Below are 22,344 nucleotides of genomic sequence, written 5' to 3'. Positions count from 1 at the left end.
AAAACATTTAATCCTATTAATTCATTCTAAAAGATTTTTGCAGCTTTTTTATTAGGTGTCTTGCGCTTATGTTATGGAGCTGTAAAAGCTGTGTCTGGTAATCAGTTCTCTTGTATGTATAATTTAAACATATCTTGTGCATATGATAACTATTCTATTAGGTGCTTTCTATTCTGTTGCGAACTTCAGCAAGGTGATAATACATTGCCGTATTGACATACATCCTTTAAGTAAGGATTACATTTGTAATGACTTCTGTTAAATCTCGCCCAACCGGTCAAATCATCGTCAAGATAAGAATATATACATAAAACTCTTTGAATCTTCGTTAATATTTACTTTGTATTAAAGGCTGTTGCAAGTCTTAAGTTTCTGTTGAAACATGTAAAATCGTGATCAATGTATACGAAATATTACGGAAGGAAGATATATTTCTAAACACTGTACACGAAAAAAGAAAGTACAAAAACTCTCGCTCTTTTGCATGTTATAGGTTCAGCTAGCAACATTCTTGGCTTCACGAAGATTCAGGTTTTTGCCGTTTTTCCGTTTTTTTCGTCCCACGTGTACTGCTTTTCTCAAAAAACCAGAGTTCGAAGGCTGAGAGGAGATTGAAGGATAAGCTTGCAATCTGTGTAGTAAAGTGTTTCGAAATGTTAATAACATAAGCGATATTATTTTACATTTTAGTTCGTTTGATTAAAATATACGTGTTACTCTTTACAAACTATTGGTAAGCACGAGAAGCATTTCTTAGACGTCGTCCTACCCAAGTATCTTTGGTAGACAAGATCACAATTTCGAATAATAGCCCTTGGCCTTAGTTTGAAATTCAACCGCATCGTTTTTGTTAACTACTATGTGTTAAGCTTTGAATTTCTGATTGACAGTAATAGACACAAGCTGCTACAATTGCTTATTTTAGGTTTTGTACAAACATTGTCTTGCCTTTAGTTACAATTAAATCTCATGTTTGAGGTTTCTATCATGTGTAAGCTCGTAAGTTTACTTATCCATTGCGTGAAACAACAGCTTCGTAGCCGGCAATCTTAAGATCTCAGTTAAAACTGAACATTTAAGTGGGCTGTGAGCACTGAGTTTTAATTTATAACAAAGTTAGCCTTCAAAGCCGCGTTCAACCAGTGAAGGTCATGCACAGTTTTGAACTATCCGGAGTTTCTTAACTATTTTCTGATAAGCGCCGCTCCCAGGTTACACACACAGGCACAACAAATGTTGAATGAAATCACGAGACAGCTATAAAAAGATAAAAAGGCACCAGTTACTAACTGGATTTATATATTGCATGGTTTGACCAGATAATAAAACATCGTAATTCAATATAACGTTATTCATGTCTTTGATTTGTTTTGTGCAAAGGCATATTGTAAAAAAATATACATATACTGAAGGCTAAAATTCTAGTGATATTAACTTTGCAGTCTTTCTGAATCCAATTAGCAGTAAAGCCAACATTAAAAAAAGAAAACTAAGCGTCTTGTCTGAACTGCCAGTGTGATAATATGCGTTCTTTGTGCAATTATTTTTAGATAACCCTACTCATTAAAGATAACTATATAATCATCAACAGAATTCAAACACAGATTGCCTTACATAGGTATATCCAATGTGTCAAGTTTACTCGTCGGCAATTAGCTGGTTGGTATGTTTAAAAAGGGCAGAAGAAAGACGGTGAACAAACCGAAAAGCTTGGGAGATCTATGAGTCATAAAGGAAAGGGAACACCTTAATACAACGGAGGAGGATACATTGATGTTTGTGCAGAATTGTCTCAGCTTATTCGGGGGCCATATAACGGGGGCCTTTCGTCTATCACCGGGAATGCTGATATACACGGAAAGCTTCAGTATTCATAAATGTATATATCACAAAATTGTGTCAAAAGTTAGAGCCAAAATATGTAGATATACATTTCGGCACTTATATGGTGCTGGCTATTGAATTTTTACGGTGCCTTATTTTATTTAGGCTTTACATGTTTAACATATAAAGCTCCGTACTTTGCATAATGTAATTGAAAGGTAAAGGTGTTATATTTATCGCCTAATGTTTTAAGTGGCAGATCACCTTGCAAGCACACCAGCAGTGAATGATCAAAGCATAGAATTGCCAAAAATTAATGACCTTAAACTTTAAACTCCTTATAACAAAGCAATTATGAAAATATTTTTATCTAAGCACAAATCACATTATAGTATGTATAGCAAGGGAATTATGAGCATTAGTAAAGGATGCGTTTATGACTCAAATTCTATAAACTAGAAAATGCTGAAATAACTTAGAAACTCTTCAACTCTACCTAATAAAATGATTTTGTTTTATCGAATAATTATTTTTCGTGCATAGAATGAGTAAATTGGTTATTTCATTTACTTTATTACTTCAATTTATTAATGTACTTTACGATCAAAGTCACGCTTGTTTCGAGAAAAACAAAATCATTACCTAGGTCTTTGGTCTGATGTTCAGTCAATTTGGCAACCTATTTCTTCAGAAAAGCTTTCTCTTAATTCCCCTTGGCATAAAGCTAAAACCTGTCAGCACTCATTACTATTTTTGATAGCCTTAATTAATAGTCTACGTACTGTCGTGGCAGCAGTACAACTATTGTGGGTCGACGGCGCGCTTCCACATCAGTTGAGTCAAAAGTTAGTTTTTATTACTTTTAAAAAAGTCTCGAAATTATCTGAGAATATATATGTTAAATAAATACAGTTGTATCAGCTCAGAGTGTTACCTTATGATCATGGTTTACTGGCTATCTTAAAAATAGCTTTTCAACCGCTTCTACCTGAGATGCCAGTTTGGTCTTTTTATGGTTTAGGGCCCGCGTGACTTAGTTTATAAACTTTCACCTCATGGATATACGTGTGCGTTGCCAATCAATGAAAAGGTGCTTAAAACAAAATATTTTATTTCTGCACATACCTCGATAGACCCCACAGGTGATTATTCGTGCAGGTCCTTAACTTAGGGCCTTTGCTATGCTTAATTTACTAAGGACTGAAGAATAACATGTTCTTATAGTATGTTCGTTTTCTCCTGACAAAGTTGTGCCGTCTATGAATAGGGCCAGCATGATCAAATACATCAGTGCTGCGAGCTAATTCTGATGGATACTCTTATCTGCTTGAATCACATCTGCGAATTCATATCGGTACAACCGTTGCCAACTGTTTCATTTTAAATATAATAATAAATAATCGAGGAAGTCAAAAAAAGAAGACAATCCTAAACATAAAGCGATTATGTGAGCGTGGGTTATTTCGTAACTAGTTGTTACTGTAACTTTTATCTAAAATAATAATATGAGAGGGTACAGTAGTGCCAATGAATTATATTGATTACACTTTTTTTTTATCTCTTCACTAATATTAAACATAAAGTTTCCTTGAAAAAACCTTAATATGTTGTACAAAAAAGTAATTGGTGTATATCAATAAACACATCTTTTTATTTTGGCGTATTTAGTCACTTCACTCACCCTCTCCTTTTTATTGAGAGCTTTATGTCGTCTCGGTACCATTCGATTATTAAAGAAGTATAGATTGGCAACAATTGCAAAATACGTTATAGGTTCAAAACTGTAAAACCCTTGGGAACCGTACATTCACGTTTTTCTGACTGCAGCAAAATCAATGTAATTTTAAGTAATGCAATAAACCAAATATGAGTGCATTTCACTTAACATGTACTGCCTCAATCTACCCACTTCTAGTAATCCTTTCACTACCTTTTTGAGTACAAAGGAATATTGATACTGCGAGGAATCATACATGTAATATACGCATATGAAATTATTATTTACCTGTGTCGACACCACAGTGATGGTAACAATATTGCTATCGTCACTTGCATTGTTGATGGCGTTGGAAAGTCTTGTAGATGTCGACGGGGAGGAAGTAGTTGACCCCATAGCGGTCAGGATGTCGGCCACCATCCTTTCCTGCTGAGGGGCATGTCCAACAGCAAGGTTCACATCCGAAGGCATTGGACCATACATTATGTTCTATGATGCTCACGCACACTCCACTGTGTTTTCCAAACTGCTACAAGGGATCTGCGCTTGACACGTTGCTTGGGCCCGCAAGCTATAACTTAAAGCACCGCGATTTTTATTTGTTTACAATATTTATCGAATATTTGTCGAATTGGCTAAACATACTTTAAGTGCTAATTAATATTTTGAAGGATGCAGTTCATAAGCTTACTAATAACCCTAGGTTGCTATCACTTTTAATCATTATACAATCTCTTCAAGAATGTATGAATAAGCTAGCATAATCACTATATACTACTCCAGCTTGTACCGAATCAGAAGAGATTAGCTTTTCCTTGAGATATTTCCTTGAGATGAGAATCACAAATTGTGACTTTTGCAAGAGGGCTTCATATGCTTTGTCCATATGTCGTTTTTAAGGCATATGCTAACAAACGGTAAAGGATGATGCGTCACTTTTTAAAATATGAAGAACATATCCTCAAATATATTCTTCAATGGTCTTAAATAGAATTTTGTTTGTTTAATGTATTTTTAACAGTTCCACTTCTTGAACCCCAGTGCTTACCATATATAGACGAATACCCTTTAAATGATACTTATAACGCTCTTCACACCAAACGTTTAATCAACAATATTCATCTTTACCAAGTGTTAACCATGGTAATTTCACAATATCGACTTCACTAAGCGTTTTCACGATGAAGGTGCGCAAATAAGAATTGAGCATCTTATAATAATCCTAAAAACCCCATCCAATCGTCTTTATATTTACTGTTCTGAAGTACTGTAAAGCCAAATTCGAACACTCGGGCGGAACCAGAAACACTTTGTAGCAGTTCGCTTTCCTCTTTCGCCGCTGTTGTTGAGCACTATGAGCTTCGCCAGTGAATCCAACTATGCTCAGTGGTGACGCCCAACGCTTGGAGCTCTGCATTCGTCTACAATAGTGACGCATGCCCAAGAGTTCTGGTCTGTTAGAGTTGCAGTAACAAAGTAAACGCATCTCTCCTTTCATTCGTTTGATGCCAAAGCAAGCGACGCGGTAGCTGTTGGATACGACTCACACAGAACTCTTTTTTCCTTCGCATAAAAGACAGCCGTACGCTTTGTGGCTGGTGAATTTCTCACATTCGTAAAGGGCCAAAGAATAATGGAGATCTCATGATTCTTAAATAAATAAACAGCTTGTATGACCATTACTCCAATACTATTTGGAATCTCCGGAACATGATTACTATGCACATTCTTTTTTAAAATACTACTTTAGATGGTGAGCGGATGGAAGAAAATCTTTTACCTATGAAGGCTCTTAAGAGCGTTGAAGCTTTAATGGTGAAATTCGTGATTTTGAGGTCAATACGGTACATATTTACTAAGATACTGCACGAGTAATGTTGGTTGTATTTATATTTACGATAGCCGCCGTGCAGTTCAGTAGATAATATGATAAATGTTGCTTATCTGGGAAAAAAATTGCTATTTTCGATAGCATAATGATAAACAATAATAATTTCATTTATAGGCATTTATGACATTATTATTAAATAAATATTGTTGTACATATATGCAAGTACACTTGCTAGCCATGAAGTCACTACGGCAAAATGCTTCTAGAGTTAAGTTTGTTCATTGTACTCCGATCAGGCTTTCTTCAAATTTTGCTCACTTTCGGTATGTTAGTGCCTTCCTATACATGCACTTCCAGTAAATCTAGGCTTCCTAGCGTGGAACTTATAGGAATAAGAAAGGTATTAAAAATACTGATACACAAAAGCAGGCTATCATGATAATTTTATGTTGATTATTAGAAAAAAGTTGTCTTTAACCTATATCTTGTGTGATGCGGTATAATTATGTTGCACAAAATAGCGTATCAACCTCAAGTCAGTCGGACAGAATATCAAGCGGGGTTCTTAATGGTCCTTTAAAATTTGAATCTTATAAGGCAAGATTATTAAGTATTTTATATAGCCTATTTGGAAACACTAACAATCGCATTGATCGTTCTGAAATTCTCTGTGATATTATGCATAAATTAAGCAGCATTAATTCCAAAATATCACCATTGGTGATTTCAATTTTCGCCACTTAGCCAAATTTTCTTTTTCACTTTTTGATCCTATTACATTTGTACGCTGTTGTGTTCGCATCAGTTTCCTCTAAATAGTTTCGAACGCCTCATGTATTTTACTCTAGTCTTAACTTCTTAGTCACGGTTGATCCGGATCCCATCAATAATCCGTCACTTATAACACTTTTGTCACACTTTTCGTTTTGTGTAAATAAAGGGGTTATTCGATTTAATTTTATAAGAATTTTGAACACCGCTTATTTACATATATCGGTGACTTGTTCCAAATTTTAGTAGTAATGACGAAGTTTAGAATTAAGCACTACCACCCCGTTAAATCGGCTAATTTTCAAAAAAGCGCCAATAGAAGTACACCATTTATTACAATCTCGAGACTTCCTACCGCGAATTTCTTACTGAGAGATTCTTCTTTAAGCGAAATTTGTATTGCAAAAATAAGATTTTTAGAAACTTTATAGTACGATGGGATAAGTCTTATCTCGCAATGCCACGTATCGATCATACCTTTTAGCATAAGTTCAAAGTTTACCGAATTAAATTATTGGCTATTTATTTAAATTTACTTTACCATACGGTATTTTTCATACTTTTCAGTAAGAGTAAGAATGCTACTAAAGCTTTCTGCAAGTTTTTTATAGAAAAAAGAAGATTACCTATGTTGTGTTTGCAATATGACACATGGGGCAGAAAAATCCTTAATTACTCAAGCATAAATGAATATACTAGGTTCCACCAGAAGAGAGGGCTGTTTTCTTACTATTTCCTTTCATTTTTACCTATTCTGCTTATTTACTTCTATATACCATCTGGATGTGCTGTCTTTTCTCGTTATGTTGGCTGTAGTCATTGTATAGCGAATGTGGCTTTATATCGAGCCCAAGCTTCAAGACGCTTCTCGTGTAATAAGCGTATTCTCAACACTTCATCTGTTTCATCGTTTACCGTGCGAAAGAGGCTGCCGAAACAGCTAGGGATATTTACGGCATGTGCAGCGGGAGGTGTTCAAAAGAACTTGCTAACATTAAAAACAATACCCTGGACCTAAAAGGTGTACTCTACCACGATTGGTGGAATCTGAACACACTAGATTATTCTCAGACATTTTAGATTCATGAAATCTTATTCAGGTGTTAAGGCGCGCAACAGACTCGGTGGAGGAGACAAGGTTATTAATTTAATTCATATCTGACAGAGACGATTCAGTAGACAAAGCAAATTTACTCTTTTCCATGAACCAAACATTAGTTTCCTAAACGTCAAGAATGCGTTCGGTGGGATTAAAGATCCTATACATTGGAAAATGCTAGACAAAAATACAATGGTCAAAACTATTCAACAGCAAAAAAAACTCAATAAACGATACAGAGTCATTTTTCTCTACGACAATGCCATGCCTCATACGGTAAAAATTGCGACAGCCATTTTGCGAGAGTTTGTGCGAAAGGTTTTTCTGCACACCCCATATTCTCTAGACCTCGCTCCGATAGCCTGTTCCGATAAACTTGGTAGCCGTACATTTGACAATGGAGAGATACATAATTAATTTGTTGCTAAAATTTAAGTGAAATGCTACGCTTTTTGTTACTTGGAAAAAAACGAAATTACGTATGTTTTAACTTAAATCTTGTGCGTCAGGATGATACATATCATTCGCACTGCAGCATCACCCATAAAATTGAATGCCACGCAAGTAAGGACCAACCAACTCCAAAAGCTTTATTATTGCTTCTCCAATTTTTTTCTTTCCTATCATGTACAATTTTAACCTAAAGGAATGTGCTCTTTTTGTAAAAAACCTATTAGTATACCGCAGGTTCATTGGTGAAGACGCTTAGAAACAGCTCGCACCAAATTCGACAAACATTTGACTCATCTGAAGTCTCGCAACTCGAAGAAATTCGCAAACGCTACTTTAGTTGAACGCAGAGCGGCACTGTTCCTCTTAAGAAAATGTTATTTAAAAGCAGAATCGTGGGTGGTTATGCTCAAGGTAATTTTTGCCTTTATGGGAGTTCTCATTACAGTCGCCATACGCTTTTGCTGGTTTTTCACTTTGCGCTTTGATCCAAGCTTAAATATTAAAATAGGAAACGTATTTGCAAACATGCATAGGACAACACATCTTCTGCTCCATACCATCTTCAATTTATTATGTCAACCTACGCATTTTGAAGTTCTTTGTATGTACAATGCTAAATCGCGATCGGATTTAAAATATGTAAGTTTGTCATAAAAGACCCTTCAGTGTCTTGACTGGTACGTATCAACGTGCATCCCCACTGGTGACCCCAAAACAGCATTTAACAATCACATGTATAGTTAATGAAATCTGAAATCATAATTGTGGTTTCAGTATTTTTTGTCCTGTATAAATGGTCAAACTCCTACCTCAAACTAAATATTAATTGGCTGATTTATAAGTAATTCACGGTGCACTTTAATCATAAATGCATATGTAACAACGTTAAACGTTCTTATGTGTCAAACATAGGATATAACGCATCTGAGTATGATAAATGGAATATTTAAATTCGTTAAAAAACTATTACTTAAGGGCGCACATTTAGCCCAATGGGTAGCGCTCGTTCGGGTAGAAGAAAAACCGCGTGTATGGTTATTAACTTTTAACAAGTATCAGTAATTGATTGCAGCTTAATTAATCTGTCAAAATTTTCCGTTAATTGAAATCATATCAGTTCCTTCAACCGACATCTTGCTATTACTTGAATTCTAATTAAATCTATCTGATATTTTTAGGAACAGGGGTATAGTTTAGAAAGTTATAACCATTATTATCCTAATGCATCAGTTATCCTATTAAATTTGGCTAAGGCATGAAATCGAAATAAAAACTTTTGAATGAGCAAAGTACAGCTACTGGCTAAGAACGAGGGATGTGTTCCTGATTGATATAATTTCCATGATTAGTACCCACAGCACCTGTTTGAATTGCGTTTACACATCCTGCACCCCCCGCAGAATTAGTGTTTGCACCCTGAATGCTCTGGCCTGTTTGATAGGCAGACGCAAAGTTATGGTTGTAGTTTCCTGCCGGCGGCGTAAGGTCTACACCCATAACATTGCATACCCATCGAGCCATGTCTACCCGACGGTGTTCGGCTCTTGCTAGCCATTCGTGTCCTGCTAAAGTTTTGAGATCACCGCGTTCCGAAGGATTACGCTTCAGACACCGATCGACAAATGACTTGAACTCAGCTGAAAAGAAACCAGGTGTAGCAGGTACCGTTGGTGGGGCCTCATTTACAATATAATCGAGCAACTCAAAAATGGACATAGCCCGAGGAGGTACTACTGATGCTCCTATATTCATGCCTACAGTGGTGTCTGTATCTGTGGCGCTCCCTAACGACAGTCCAGTCGATCCTCCACCAGATCCTCCAGTACCACAATCGCCACCTGCTAAATAAATTATTTGAGGCTGTATGAGTGTCACTTGAAAGAATACTTACACGTCATTTAGGAATTACAACTTACGCTCATTTAGAATTAATATAAAACGAAACGGCGCTAAAATTATTAATTCTTGTATACAAAATAATTTTTCAGCCTTTCGCAGTCACCTTGAGCACGGTGAATTTTCGGTAAAAGATGTAGGAAAAAATTCGCCAGTACTTATCAATTAAACGCTACCGTTGCCGAGATATGATATTTTTTTTTATAAAAAAATTGGAATCCACTTAAATGATATCTCGGCTTTAAGCTTATCAATGTTTTGCGATATTATTATAAAAATCGGACCATAAAGCAGCGAGCGAGAGGTGTCTACTGACGTCGCGTACAGCGAGAGCACATTGAATAGTAGATATAATAGGCGTGGCCTATGCGTGACAGGCTAAAGTGTCTCGAAATCGCCACTTTGCACTGCGTCGGCAACGTGGAGCTGGAAGATAAATTCCTTGGTTCATCAAAGCGCTTCCATCTTTACGGCATCAACACTAGCGCGCCATTTAACGAATGTAGACAACCCACTGGTGAAAGAGGTGCAGTGGGGTAGATGCTATTAGTTTAGTGGCTTACACTTCAGAAAGCTCGAAGAAGTTAAATTAGGTGCCCCTATAATCAACTTAGTTTGGGTTGTCTTCAGCCTCCGATTAAGGATGTCAAGGTATGAGGAAGACTGTTTACTGTTCGACGGAACGTTTTTCTTACGTGGGGTACTCTAGGCTAGGGAACTGCATAACTAAAATGTCTACCAAGGCGGTAAGCTCAGCAATGAGCATCGGATCTAAGATAACAATTGATATGCATAGCTAGGTAAATTCCTCAAGAACCTAAACAGAAGTGCTTGAAATAGCCAAGAGGGCATAAATAGATATCGGCGCGAAATTCGGCATCCGTGCCAATGAATATATCCGAATTGATAAAATAAACTGTATGGTTGAGGGATAATGACACGTTCACGGTTATTTAAGCTTTGAGCGAGCAATTGTGGAATGCTTGCGCCGCCTAACAAAAAAAGTCGAATTGGGCTACTTCAATATATATTCAGTGGTGAAAACAACAGGCCTGAGAAAAACTTTTTGTGCGAAACAATATAAAGGCTCCTCCTTAAAGAATAATTAAATAATATAAAGAAATTATATCAACAACGATTTAAACTTTTTAACACATGTCTTATAAAGGCAGCGATATATATAATATTGATGTCGAATGTATCGACAGAGGCATCAATCACGTACAAATTTAATCACCGTAACTCCTACTCGCTTCGAGCATGACTTGACTAATACTAATTGCTCACAAATCAGGTTCGAAAATTCCTTGTCTAAAATTGCAAGTGACAATACAAACCGTGAAAGAAGCGATCTTAACCCATGCAGATTTGTTGAAGCCTCTAAAAAGTTTTACTTTAAGGATAAAACCGGGTCAAAAAATTTAGAAGGTGCAAAAAGGCGCGAGATCTATCTAGGTGATTCAATATAGTCTCTATTGAAATTTCTCGTCTCGTTTCATGGAAATCTTCCTTAGTTTTTTTATAAGCTAAAGAACGACTGGCAACACTGCAAACCGTAAATCTCTAGCACCCAAAGAAGTTCATAATCTGTGGAGATCCATCCGACGCAAACACACAGGACAATAGCTAATCATCGCGCATAATCTGAAGACAGAGCTTTTGCCTCCGCCTTTAGGGGCTAGATAGCTAGAGATTTGTTAAAGGCTTTACTTTAAAAAGAACTAGCTCCTTTTTTGGAATAGTAACAATGACTGAAAACGACAAGCCGTTGTAATTCATTTCGAACATCATGTACCATGCAGATCATTAGTGTTTTCTCATTGCTATACTGGTCACTGCTGTACTCACCCGCCTGCTGGTTTGTCGAGGAAGTAGAAGAACCTGGTGTCGCCGCCCCAAAAATGGCTGCTAATTCTCTGTGGTCTGGCGGTGGAATGGGATATCTGCCAATCGCCATTTCAACAAGCGATAATCCAAGCGACCATATGTCTGACTGAACTGTATAGTGAGTTCCCTGGAGCCGTTCTGGAGCCATATACGATCTGCCAAAAAATAGCATATAATAATATAAATTAATAATTAAAACAATCATTCGGAACAAAAGCTGAGACAGCTTTGAAGGATTCCCAGAAATTAAAAATGCCAAAAACTTAAACAAAAGCAGAGCATCTGGTTATATATACCAAAATAGACCAGCTATCCAAGGTGACCTCCCTTGTTCTACGCGGCATATAAACGGAGTGCTCAAAACTGCCTGTGTATCAAAAATATTTTCTACAAGGCTAACCACACAACTAGTTCTAATGTTCAAAAAATACTTAGCAATTAGTTTTTTTTTTGTTTTGTTAAAAAAAAACTCTCTGATGGTGTCGAGTCTTCCTGGACTTTCAGTTAGTTTTCATAATGTGTTTTTATAGGTTATGCTTTTATAATTATTTGTGCCGGAACCATGCGATTATCGTATATTTGTTATGCATACCAGCACTTGATTCCCAAAGGATGGTCCGGCAATTGAATATTGATAACAATTCACGGTTGCGTTCCACTAATTATATCCCTTATCGTTTGGCCTCAGAGTAGAGCTTGGCTTAACTGTTGATGCCGGTAGCAATAGAATTTAAGAAAAGCGATCGGACCATTTTCCTAGACGCGCTGTCTGTCGCGGGGTTGCCTGTCGTCTAGGTAAGCAATTATCCCTACTTGGGTTAGTTCTTTTATTCAGCGGCAGGAGTTTCTTGTCACACATCACAATGAGGTGTAGAAAAACAATAGGAGCGATGTCCGCTATTAGAAATCATATCTTTTGTCAACCTTTACTGCCCTTCGCTTATACAACCGCAATATATAACCCCAATAAATGTCTTCAATATAAGGGATCTCATAGGAACACCCTTCTTTCGCAAACTTGAAGCAGCTCGGCTGAAAATTGCCTATACCAGACGCGTCCTTGGACTTTCCTGGACGGCACAAGCTTACATCCTCAAAGGGTTGTCCCTGTACACAGATAACTTAAAATGACGCTCTAATGAAGCACCCCTTCCTTTCGCAAATGTCCAGCCAAATAGGAGAATAAGTTCATGGAAGCTGACGCAGTGTGTGAACTAAGTTATATACAGATACGTCCCGATGCGGTTATAGTATGATAGATGTTATGTTTCTCGACGTCGCCAGCTGACCTCCCTAAGAAAATTATCATTTTCACTGGGCCCAGAAAGCTATTGCTGATCCCTCCAGAATAATTATGAGAATATATTTATACAAATGTGTGTAAGGTGTAGTGTACAAAGGTGTAGTGTAGCACTTTTTGTGATCCACCTGGTAAAGAGTAATTCCTTTTACTGTACTAAATGCTGCAGTATAATTAATTCGTTTCTCACCAAGTGTTTTTACAAAAACTATTCATTTTACATAGTTTTCTTTTTCGCCCTTCAAAAGCGACGGCTATCCGAATATATCTTGATAGTCGTAAAACTATGTGTATTAAAGTACACCATTCATATCAACGAGATGTCATATGGATAATAGCTTGAAGGGACTGCTAAATGCTTGAAGTTTTAAACCGCCATAAGGCATTACTCAATTAGAATATTATATCCTTTATCCTGTTTACCAGACACCCGTACCGCAGGCAATTCTTACATATCTAGGATACTTCTTTGTAGTTTTATACATGATTTTTTTTACTGCAAAGTTTTCTTGTACAGCCAAACATAGTAAACAGAGGTTGTTGCTATGTGCACAAAGAGAACTATAGCCGAGTGCGGCTTGCGCTGTTTAAAAAGTATCTTGGATCAGAAAAATACGCTTTTCTTGATTTTGAATACGACGAGGATCACTTCGTTATTTTTCGAAAAAGATAAATGTTAGAAGAGCCTATACTGCTGGGCCCAAAAAATATCTGGAATCTGTTATAACTGTACACCCAATTCTTAGTCGTAGATCCCATGCCGAATTTGATGAATTTATTTCGTAGATCTCCTCTATTTTCTCGAAGCTTTCTTCCTTGACGTGTTTCTTAAACTTTGGAAAACAGTCACAAGGGACTGGAGAGGCAAAAGAAAGATCGAGCTTATCGAGTTTACGCAGCGACGATAAACAGATCAGTTGTCATCATGAAAAATGAACGATTTGTTCTCTCCGAGTATTAACCTATTTGGCCCTAATATGTTAATTTTACACAATATATTCATAGATTTTTGGTATTCCTTTCATAATAACATTACTTAGTAATAGTGAAACCACCCAGCATGTATTCACAAGCAAAAGAGCATGGCTAGCAAAGAAGGCAATGAAAAGAAACTTTACTACCACTTGTGGGCACTTGTTTTCACTCTCGATACAGGATATAGTGCACGCTCTTTGATACATCATTTTCGCTATTGGCTAAAAAATGAAGCACGGCTGGCTGAATATGCATATATGCTGCCAGTTACTTTTGTAAGCCTTTCCTCTCTCCTAGTATATGTCTAACAGCACGATTCATACAGTAACACAACAATCAAATATATGGTATGTTACCTCGCAAAATCGATAATTGTTCATTCATATGTCTCCTAAATTGCAACATGCATGGGCTTGAAAAAATCAAAAGCTCACGCCACAAGTGTCAAAACTGCGTCAGTGCTCAGTGTGTCAGATTCCTCTATAAGGGAATTAGGGGGCAGCAACCCGCATGATATTTGTCACAATTTCGCCCGCATCTACAGCAACTCATGAAAGCGCCTGTACATAATTTTGTAACAAAAGCCGTGCGTTACGAAACCAGTGATAGGGTGACATTTTGGGCGGTGATGGTTTGCGATAGTTTGTCCAACTCTTGTTTCTTGTCGGTTTCGTGTTTAAAAGTTCGCGAATTTCGTGTCGGTAAACTTCTGCGTCCATTTTCTAAAATACTAGGAAAAACAGTCGGCTGCTGGAAACCTGAAACGACATCTTAGATCCCGGATGAACCGCGAAGCGTCAACAGGTTCATTTTGCCGTACGATGAATATTCAAAACACGCTTCAAAACGGAAGCTTGGAAGGGTACGTCCAAATATCTTATTGTAAAATATATTATATCAAACGGCGTGGCTCCAAAAACATCAGCCTGTATTTTTATTATAGACGTAATTGAAATAAAAAGAAGCATAAACTTTTCGGGTCCTCACACGCCTACCAGATCTAGTAGAGAAGGATACAGGGAGTGTGTTAATGTGTGATTAAATGTGTGTTAATGTACACTAAAGATGTGCATCACATTTTACAGAACTCTACAAAATAGAAATATCAGTGTTCAAGTTTATAACGTACTTGAAAGAATCAAACGTCTTCTGATTTAAAAGTGAGTCTGAAAAACACTTATATTAAAGAATATGTCTAATCCATTTAGAGCTGTCAACTTATATGTTTGAATCAATAGAAATGATGTATTTAATTAACAGCAGTGACTGTGTATAATGCAGCATGTTGTTACTTCGTAAAATACTAAAGCAACAAACCACTATAATTACATACTAAACGCGGTATAAAACAAGTAATAAAAACGGGAAAAAGCAAACGTTTTACGCCACTGCGCACTAAACAATGCAATGTGTTCAGAAGTATGACAATATCCACTAGCGCTAACAATAAATGGTATGAACTGTCACGCTACAGCAAAAAAAACACAACTGACCTGGTTCCCACGAAGGAATTAGCCATCGAATCGATTAACTGACCGGATACTCCGAAATCGCAAAGTTTAATCTCACCACTTGAATTAACAAGGATATTTGAGGGTTTGACGTCGCGATGCATGATCTGATGTTTCTCCCTAAGGTAGCTAAGACCCTTGAGAACGGACATCGTGACCTAGATAATCAGCAGATGAAATGGGAATATTTTAATTGATTAACATAGATATGTCTGCCCAGTTAATCATAAAAGCAATACTTTACTAGTTTTATTAAGAATACTATTAGAATGTACAAAAATAAGAAGTACTTATTTGAGTGCCTTAAATAATAAAAGGTTGGCATAAGAGAAAAGAGTGTATCCCTAATAAAACGCTCATGCTTCAAACCAGGTTGCTTCTTGAATTTAAAAAAACTAATTAAGCGTAAACTGGTAACTAATAGTATTCATTTTTCATGTCAGACTTCAATGCATGAATAATCTTGAAACATTTCTTGTACTAAAAACTAACAGTTCGACTTATACTGCAAATAGGCGCTAGATCAAATTGAACGCAAGGAGGTTTATTACTTTTAGACTTCATGAATTAATTCAGAACGAATTCATTTTGATTAAAATAATATTTATTTAGTTTTATATATTAATTTGCATTAAACTGATAGTACCAACATTCTTACAGGTCACTGTGAATTTTCTAAATAAACAAAGTATTTTAATATGGTTCCATTTTGTAAATAAGTTATATTTTTCCATGTCAGCGAAACCACGTTACATTCATTTAAATATTTTTAAACAAAAAACAATAAATAAATAAAAATCTTAAAAGCACCTAGTAAGTTAGATAGAGATTAAAACAAACCTAAATATGTCTGTGGCTAGAGTACACTAATAAGGGAAGCTTGGTAAGGTTAAGCATGTGTACTTTTTGTTATGGTTCTGTCACCGAAAATTGCCGAGTGTTTTCAACTTTTCAAACCTAGTAAAATATTAGCTAATGCTCGAAGTGGAGAATTCTAAAAACTCGACCTGCGGGAGCTTTTAAAATTAAACTAATGAGCTGCTAATGATTGTGTTAGCCAATGCTAAGTTGTTTAATCTTCAGATAAGCATATCTTTTTCTGCAAATCTATGTCGTATATGTATCGTTGGATATTTTGCAAATAAACAAAGAATCTTCATTTACATTACAACGACGCCTGATTGACACATAGTTTACCACAAACCCACAAGTGTGAGTAAAGCGCATGAGACCTTAGGATCAAAGGAGGAAAAACCTCTTAACTAAGTGTTGCATCTAATCATTCTGATGCTATAGATTTGCAGATTAAGCGAGTTATTTTTGTCACTTTAGTGTTGATAAAACAATCAAATGATTGTGATATACGTTTAGGGAGAGGTATAGGTATGGATCGCACGTTTATTGCATCCAGCAAGAAACACGGTCACTACTTTTAATATTAGCAGCAAAGAGGATAAAGATTTCAACGGGCCACGTGTCAGGATAGCTAGGACATTAAGTCATGGTTCATGAACTTCTTTTGAAACATGCTTCAAATGGGACGTAGACATTGTGCTAGATCAAATCAGTCAAAGTAATGCGAAGCAGTTAGACAAAATGTATCTGAATCTGCATGATTTTTTTACAATTTGCATTTTTAAAATTGAAAGAAACATATAGAGACTTAAAACATGGTTCACTTATAGGCGATTATATTGTGGTAGCTCGTTGGCAGGTGGCTTATAATGAATGACCTACTAAGCAGTAGAGTAACAATTATGTGTTTGACTAATTGAAAGCAGTCCATCATTCAAAGTGCCTAAAAAACTGGACAGCCAAAATTAAAGAATTTACATTTTACAAAATATTTAAGGAAATACATTAGGCAGTTTCTAAGTAACCTCATTTTTACAAATGTTTAATATTTAAAATAATTAATTTTAGAAATACAAAACGGTTACCTTTCCAAGTACATCCTCTGGAATGCGGTGCGCCCTTCGTAGTACAAGATCAAGGGATCCTCCGTCCATGTATTCCATACACACATTGATTTCACCATCACTGTAGAATGATCCGTAGAAGCCTACAATATGCGGAGAATTACACTCGTCCAGCACCTACGCAAACATTTGCAAAACCATATTATATCTTTTATATGCAAAAAAAACAGGTACGTCACAAAAATGGGTGCAGATTCTCTGCACCCAAGACTTCTAATTCTATAACGCCAACTCTATTTTAAGCTTCATATATACTCATATATTATCTAGTCTTTATATTTTTTGCTAACTATTCAGTAAGTAAGCTTGGCTTTATAAAGAAACTCTGCATTGAAAATCTTAAGTCGTAGAAAATTATTTTTAAATTCGATAAAGAATAATACTCTAGCGACTTAACCTATGTGCACTAGAAGACAGTGCTGCTCAGCGCGATGGCGTGAAATATTGGGTACGAAAATGTTGCAGGTTGTATTGGAAAGCATCACGTAGTGTACGTCAAAAAACCAAGCGTTTCCTTTCTTTTGGAATAGGCTAGGTCTATAATGTTGGTCTTATTATATCGTTTAACGACCAAGACGTTTGTCTCTAAATGCATGCGTTCAGAAAATTAGCACTTAGTATCGACCATTCGCTTATAATTTGGCGGTAATAGAGCTCATAACTTTACTTGCCCGTAACCTTATTAACGCGTCTCGTATACACACCATACAGAAAATGAATATAGTATTAATATGATGACGAATAATGAATACTGTATCATAATAAAGTATCTTTAAACACTCAGGTTCGGCACTACTGTGTTCTGTAACATCATGTTTTTAGTGTCCAGAGCAGAAGGCGTTGACTGAACGGCGTGTGGCTACAAATTATTTAAATGAGGAGTAAATCAATACTCAACCACAGGTCCGGTTAACAACGACAAATACTAATTCGGTTAATAGTTCATCGTGTAAACAAACTATTTTAGGTTTCCCATGTTACCAGTATTTTTTTTTGGACTTAGCGGGAGGGTACTGTCACCATCGCCACCACTACTGCCATACTTACCGCCATAGAACATCAAGCAAAGCATTTTAGGGACAATCGTTTCTACTGCATATCTAGTCTCCAAGTTGACATTTGCAAATAATAATGGTTGACATTTTTGATCTTCGGATTTATTTTTGCTTTACCTCTGTGTCTGCTTTATGAACGTATTTGAGCGAGACACCAATAGGACTAGGTTAGTGACATAAAATCAACTACACATTTAAAGTAGAGTTCAAACGCTACTTGAAAATATGATCAATTAAAGCTAAAACCCTAAAAATTATTAAAAAAAAACCTAAAAAAAAAAATTATCATGTCATACGAGATCGATGTGATTGTTTTTCATTTTTAAACGCGCGACGTGTCGTGTCTGGTAAGTTGTGGGACATCTACGTGGCTTCTTCATCTTGTTTTAAGTTATTTAGCTCTAGAGTAGTGAATGGCTGGCTTGTAACTTGTTTTGTGCACCTTCTTTTGCTTCAGGTACCTTCATCAGGACCATTCCATTCCGATATTTTTCAAGTATTCTAATCTAATCGAATAAGTTTTTCTTCCACTTAATCGTTTTTCCCATTGGAATATTATGCACTGTGTTAACTCGTCATCGGCAGCTGTCTTTGTTTTGGCTTATTTCTGTCTACAAGGTTGAGATCTTGTGTGTGTGTCTGAATATTACATTTTAGCTGTGCCTCATAAGTACCTGCTCCAGACAACATGTTCCACGGCATAAAGATACGTAATGCTTAATACCTTGAGTTTTGACTTCATGTCCTCTTTTGGACCGCCAGCAGTCATTTCCAATAAAACTTCTTATGCTCCCTCTCGAGTGTTAACCAGAGAGCATTCTTGTCTCTTAAACTTGTACTTTAAAATTAATTGATATTCATCTATTATATGCTCACAGGATTAAAATGCAGCGCAAAATTAATCTTCCTGCTATATGCATAAGTCCTACTTTTAATAATTCTTCCTGTCTCCTCCATTTGTCTAGTCTTCTGTTTTTAAAGGTAGGCAGTAGCTTGCCTGAATGGCTTATTTTACCTATCTTCTGCTTTTTATCACGTTTGATTATTTTATCTATAATACAGGTATTGACTTACATGTCGCCCTTGGTTTACTTGGTTTACATGTCGCCCCTAAAAAATACGTACATCTTTCGTTTGCCCATAATATGACTTCGGACGTTGAACAACCTTAGCACATGGTAGTTGTGTAGTAAAATCACTTCGCTTTTTATATGTGGTGCATATGAAATCCATTATGTTTTTATTTTTTAAAATCAGCCCCACGCCCTTCCTCATAACCTAATCTTGGAAACTGTAGTACATATTCTTTATATCAAAAAAATAAACCTCATTTTTTGGCCACTTGTTAACTTTATTACTCTTAGTCTACTGGCAGTGTGTCTGCGTATCTTCGAACCGCGATGCTTGTTTGATTTTACTGTGTATCTCTTTAGGTTATAGCTTTGTGGAGTGGCAGTTATTACTTATCATTATCTGCTGAAAAGAACATTTCAGATATTTTTCTTATTTTTAACATAGCTTTTTTTTACATACAGCCTCTGCGTTCGCTGTTTCCCCGTAAAATTCAGTGCAGAGACTTATGGAGGGAAGCTTTTGTTCAATCAGACTAAAATTTCTAAAAACCATCTGCATAGATTGAGAAGAGCTTTAAACCAGCCTTCCACTGTTCTAGGTGCGGTCGAGTTGGAGCTATGGAAAACGAAGTATAAGAGCCACACAGATATTACTACCTACTGAAAAAAGCATCTCACCGGTTTAGAGAAAAACAAGCACGTAGATTTGGTGGGTTGAATGGGTTGAGTTGACTCGTTTATTCAATACATTAATAGTCTATAAGCTGTAAAATTCTTCGCTTTCTAATTCCACCTAGTTAAAATATATCGTCCGACTTTAGCAGTGTCCAGTGTTTTCCAACTATTAGAAGCTGTTGGCTTTTTTTGGCTTTAAATACATCTACTTCAAAAAACGTTTAGACCCTAGCTGAGGTGTGATTAATGACGTATTGCGTAGTAATATGCCTAGCTCCAGTTGTGTAAAAAATTCGGCTACTTAACGTTACTTTTACAACTCAATTATATATTGTGGGCGATTGCTACTGCGAAGATTTTGACGAATTTCAAAATAACATTTTGGGAGGAGTCAAAAAGTTTAATTTTGGAAAATAATTAAAATCATTAAATTGCAAGCTACAAAACGCTCCAATAACTGCCATTTTTAAACATGTTTTTTCAATTTAGACGTCCTATATACTGCATTATTATATAACATACCTATTATCACTAAGTGTAATACCAGCTTGATGGTCCATTTAATTCAATTGATTAATAGGGTGTTGTGGGTATTGAGGTATACCTTAAGCTCGCGGATGATCTGGTTACGTATAGCAGGCTTCACTTCAAGGTGAATCATTTTGCGTGCCATTATGAGACCGGATGGCCGGTGAAGAACCTGACATGAAAAATTAACTTATTTAAGAATCTATTTACTTTAGGGTGCTCAATGTCTACGGGTATTCTTCTAAGTACATACGAATACCATGGGTCCTTCTTTTAATTATACTCAAAATTACGAGCCTTCCCCAGCTCTTGTAGGACCTCTGCAATTTCTTGATATTGGTACATAATCGAGCGAACTACTTTCGCACTATGAAAGTCAAAGGAACACACGTAAATAACACATGGATTCTCCATTATTTCGTTTTTGAAGCAAAAACGTTTTTTCGTTTCTTAGGCTGCTACAAATATGTGAATAAATACTTGAAATCACTTCATCCGCGCTAGTATTAAGAGCTTACCCCCCACTAGAATATTTAGTCGAGTGAACATTGCTGATTATCTCAGGATTTCTTAAAAGACCATGATAAACATCTGCTAACGCCGAAATTTGAATCAGCGATAGCCAATTATTCAAGATTATCATGGCAAAGCATTCAAAAAGGCGCGTATTAAGTACCCAGAGCACGCCGTTGTTTCAAATTCACATGACCGAGGGAAAGGATCATTAGGAAGAGAGTGTTTAGACTTTAGCGAACTTCCTAAGCGAAACTAAGCAAAAAACAAATCCTAAAGCACGTAACAGAGATTGGATCGTCGGATAATTCATAATATTCATATAGTATATATATTTATAATACAAAAGTAATTTATAATATTTTAAATTCTATACATATTTTTATCAATATCATTAGGAATATTACTGTTGAATTTTCCGAGTAGTGAATGTCTGACAGCTGATATTGAAAAAATCTGTATAGATAGCGAAATATGACTAAAAAAATATTTAACTATTCCTGTAATCTTGATACTAATTTTTCACATTGAGTCGACATAACAGGTTTTGTCATGCTGGGTTCTTTTGAATATTTTCTGCTATCAAATAGTAATAAATCAAATTTTTTGCACACCGAATAGAATAAGAGAATCAAACATAAACAGTAATAGCTTTAAGATTTAACGCAAGTATATAGATAGAGAAATTAGATAATTACTTTTGTGACGACTCCGCCATTTCCAGCTCCGAGCTCACCAAGACTATCGAAGTCTTCTGGGCAAAGATCCTTGTCTTTTCCCTTGACTCTTTGTTTTTGGAAAAGAAAGTCGGCTAGTCGTGTGCGTTGCTTTTCGTCTAAATCTAAACCCTCAAGACTTCGACGTACAGCATCCACCTAGAAGGTCGATAGCAGTATGAAACAGAAATAAGCCTAATATAAATGGCTAAAACACGTAATTGTAATTGTTGTCGTAAAATTGTAAAAAACGGCCAGTGATGCTTGCGCTACGCAAATAATTAAGAAAGAGACCCTTTTAATAAGCTCTAAACCACCTGTAACCTTAGGGTTATACCACGGTACCTCAAAAAATATGTTAGCTGGGCAGCACGCCGCAACTTATGGTGCTGATAATATTGTTATTAACAATAACACAAAAGCTCCCCATTTTGTGCCCCTGATAAAATTAAAGAAGTCAATAAATATCTAGATACAAACTAGCGATTATAGAGCGCTATAAGTCGATTATAAACAGAAAGGGATACTTAGCATATTAATA

At 36.2% G+C, this 22,344-nt stretch overlaps 2 protein-coding genes and 1 long non-coding RNA gene across 16 annotated transcripts in view; all 3 read right to left on the bottom strand.

Moving 5' to 3' along the window:
- The window catches only part of LOC111250428 (transcription factor kayak-like), a 52,843-nt gene extending 47,825 nt beyond the window's left edge, over nt 1-5,018 (bottom strand). For 2 of the 10 annotated variants that reach the window (XR_002673363.2, XM_086988179.1), the window contains exons 1-2: nt 4,590-5,018; nt 3,830-4,118 (exon numbers count right to left, since the gene is read on the bottom strand). Coding sequence is in view for 3 of the 10 variants with exons in the window: in XM_086988184.1 (XP_086844310.1) it covers nt 3,830-4,024 (195 nt within the window). In the remaining 7 variants the exon portion in view is untranslated. The remainder of the gene's footprint in view (nt 1-3,829; nt 4,119-4,589) is intronic. The other 8 variants (XM_022805678.2, XM_086988183.1, XM_086988182.1 and 5 more) reach the window with 6 other exon arrangements.
- On the bottom strand, nt 15-3,823 carry LOC147755960 (uncharacterized). The gene is made up of 2 exons (XR_015327176.1): nt 1,615-3,823; nt 15-1,257 (listed from the first exon to the last, which is right to left on the bottom strand). It is a non-coding gene; the product is annotated as an uncharacterized LOC147755960 (long non-coding RNA).
- A 2,789-nt stretch (nt 5,019-7,807) lies between the features above and the next one.
- LOC111249660 (dual specificity mitogen-activated protein kinase kinase 1-like) overlaps nt 7,808-22,344 on the bottom strand; it is a 40,313-nt gene continuing 25,776 nt past the window's right edge. For 4 of the 5 annotated variants that reach the window (XM_086988189.1, XM_086988190.1, XM_086988191.1 and 1 more), the window contains 6 exons: nt 21,786-21,962; nt 20,651-20,746; nt 17,205-17,360; nt 15,247-15,422; nt 11,440-11,633; nt 7,808-9,536 (listed from right to left, as the gene is read on the bottom strand). In XM_086988189.1, coding sequence (XP_086844315.1) covers nt 8,998-9,536; nt 11,440-11,633; nt 15,247-15,422; nt 17,205-17,360; nt 20,651-20,746; nt 21,786-21,962 — 1,338 coding nt within the window. In that variant the 3' untranslated portion in view covers nt 7,808-8,997. The remainder of the gene's footprint in view (nt 9,537-11,439; nt 11,634-15,246; nt 15,423-17,204; nt 17,361-20,650; nt 20,747-21,785; nt 21,963-22,344) is intronic. The other variant, XM_086988192.1, reaches the window with a different exon arrangement.

Source organism: Varroa destructor, unplaced genomic scaffold (assembly GCF_002443255.2).
Source record: "Varroa destructor unplaced genomic scaffold, Vdes_3.0 BEIS01000004.1, whole genome shotgun sequence".
Lineage (NCBI taxonomy): Eukaryota > Metazoa > Arthropoda > Arachnida > Mesostigmata > Varroidae > Varroa > Varroa destructor.
The sequence above is the reverse complement of the archived record's forward strand: the minus strand, read 5'-3'. Positions and strand labels throughout refer to the sequence as shown.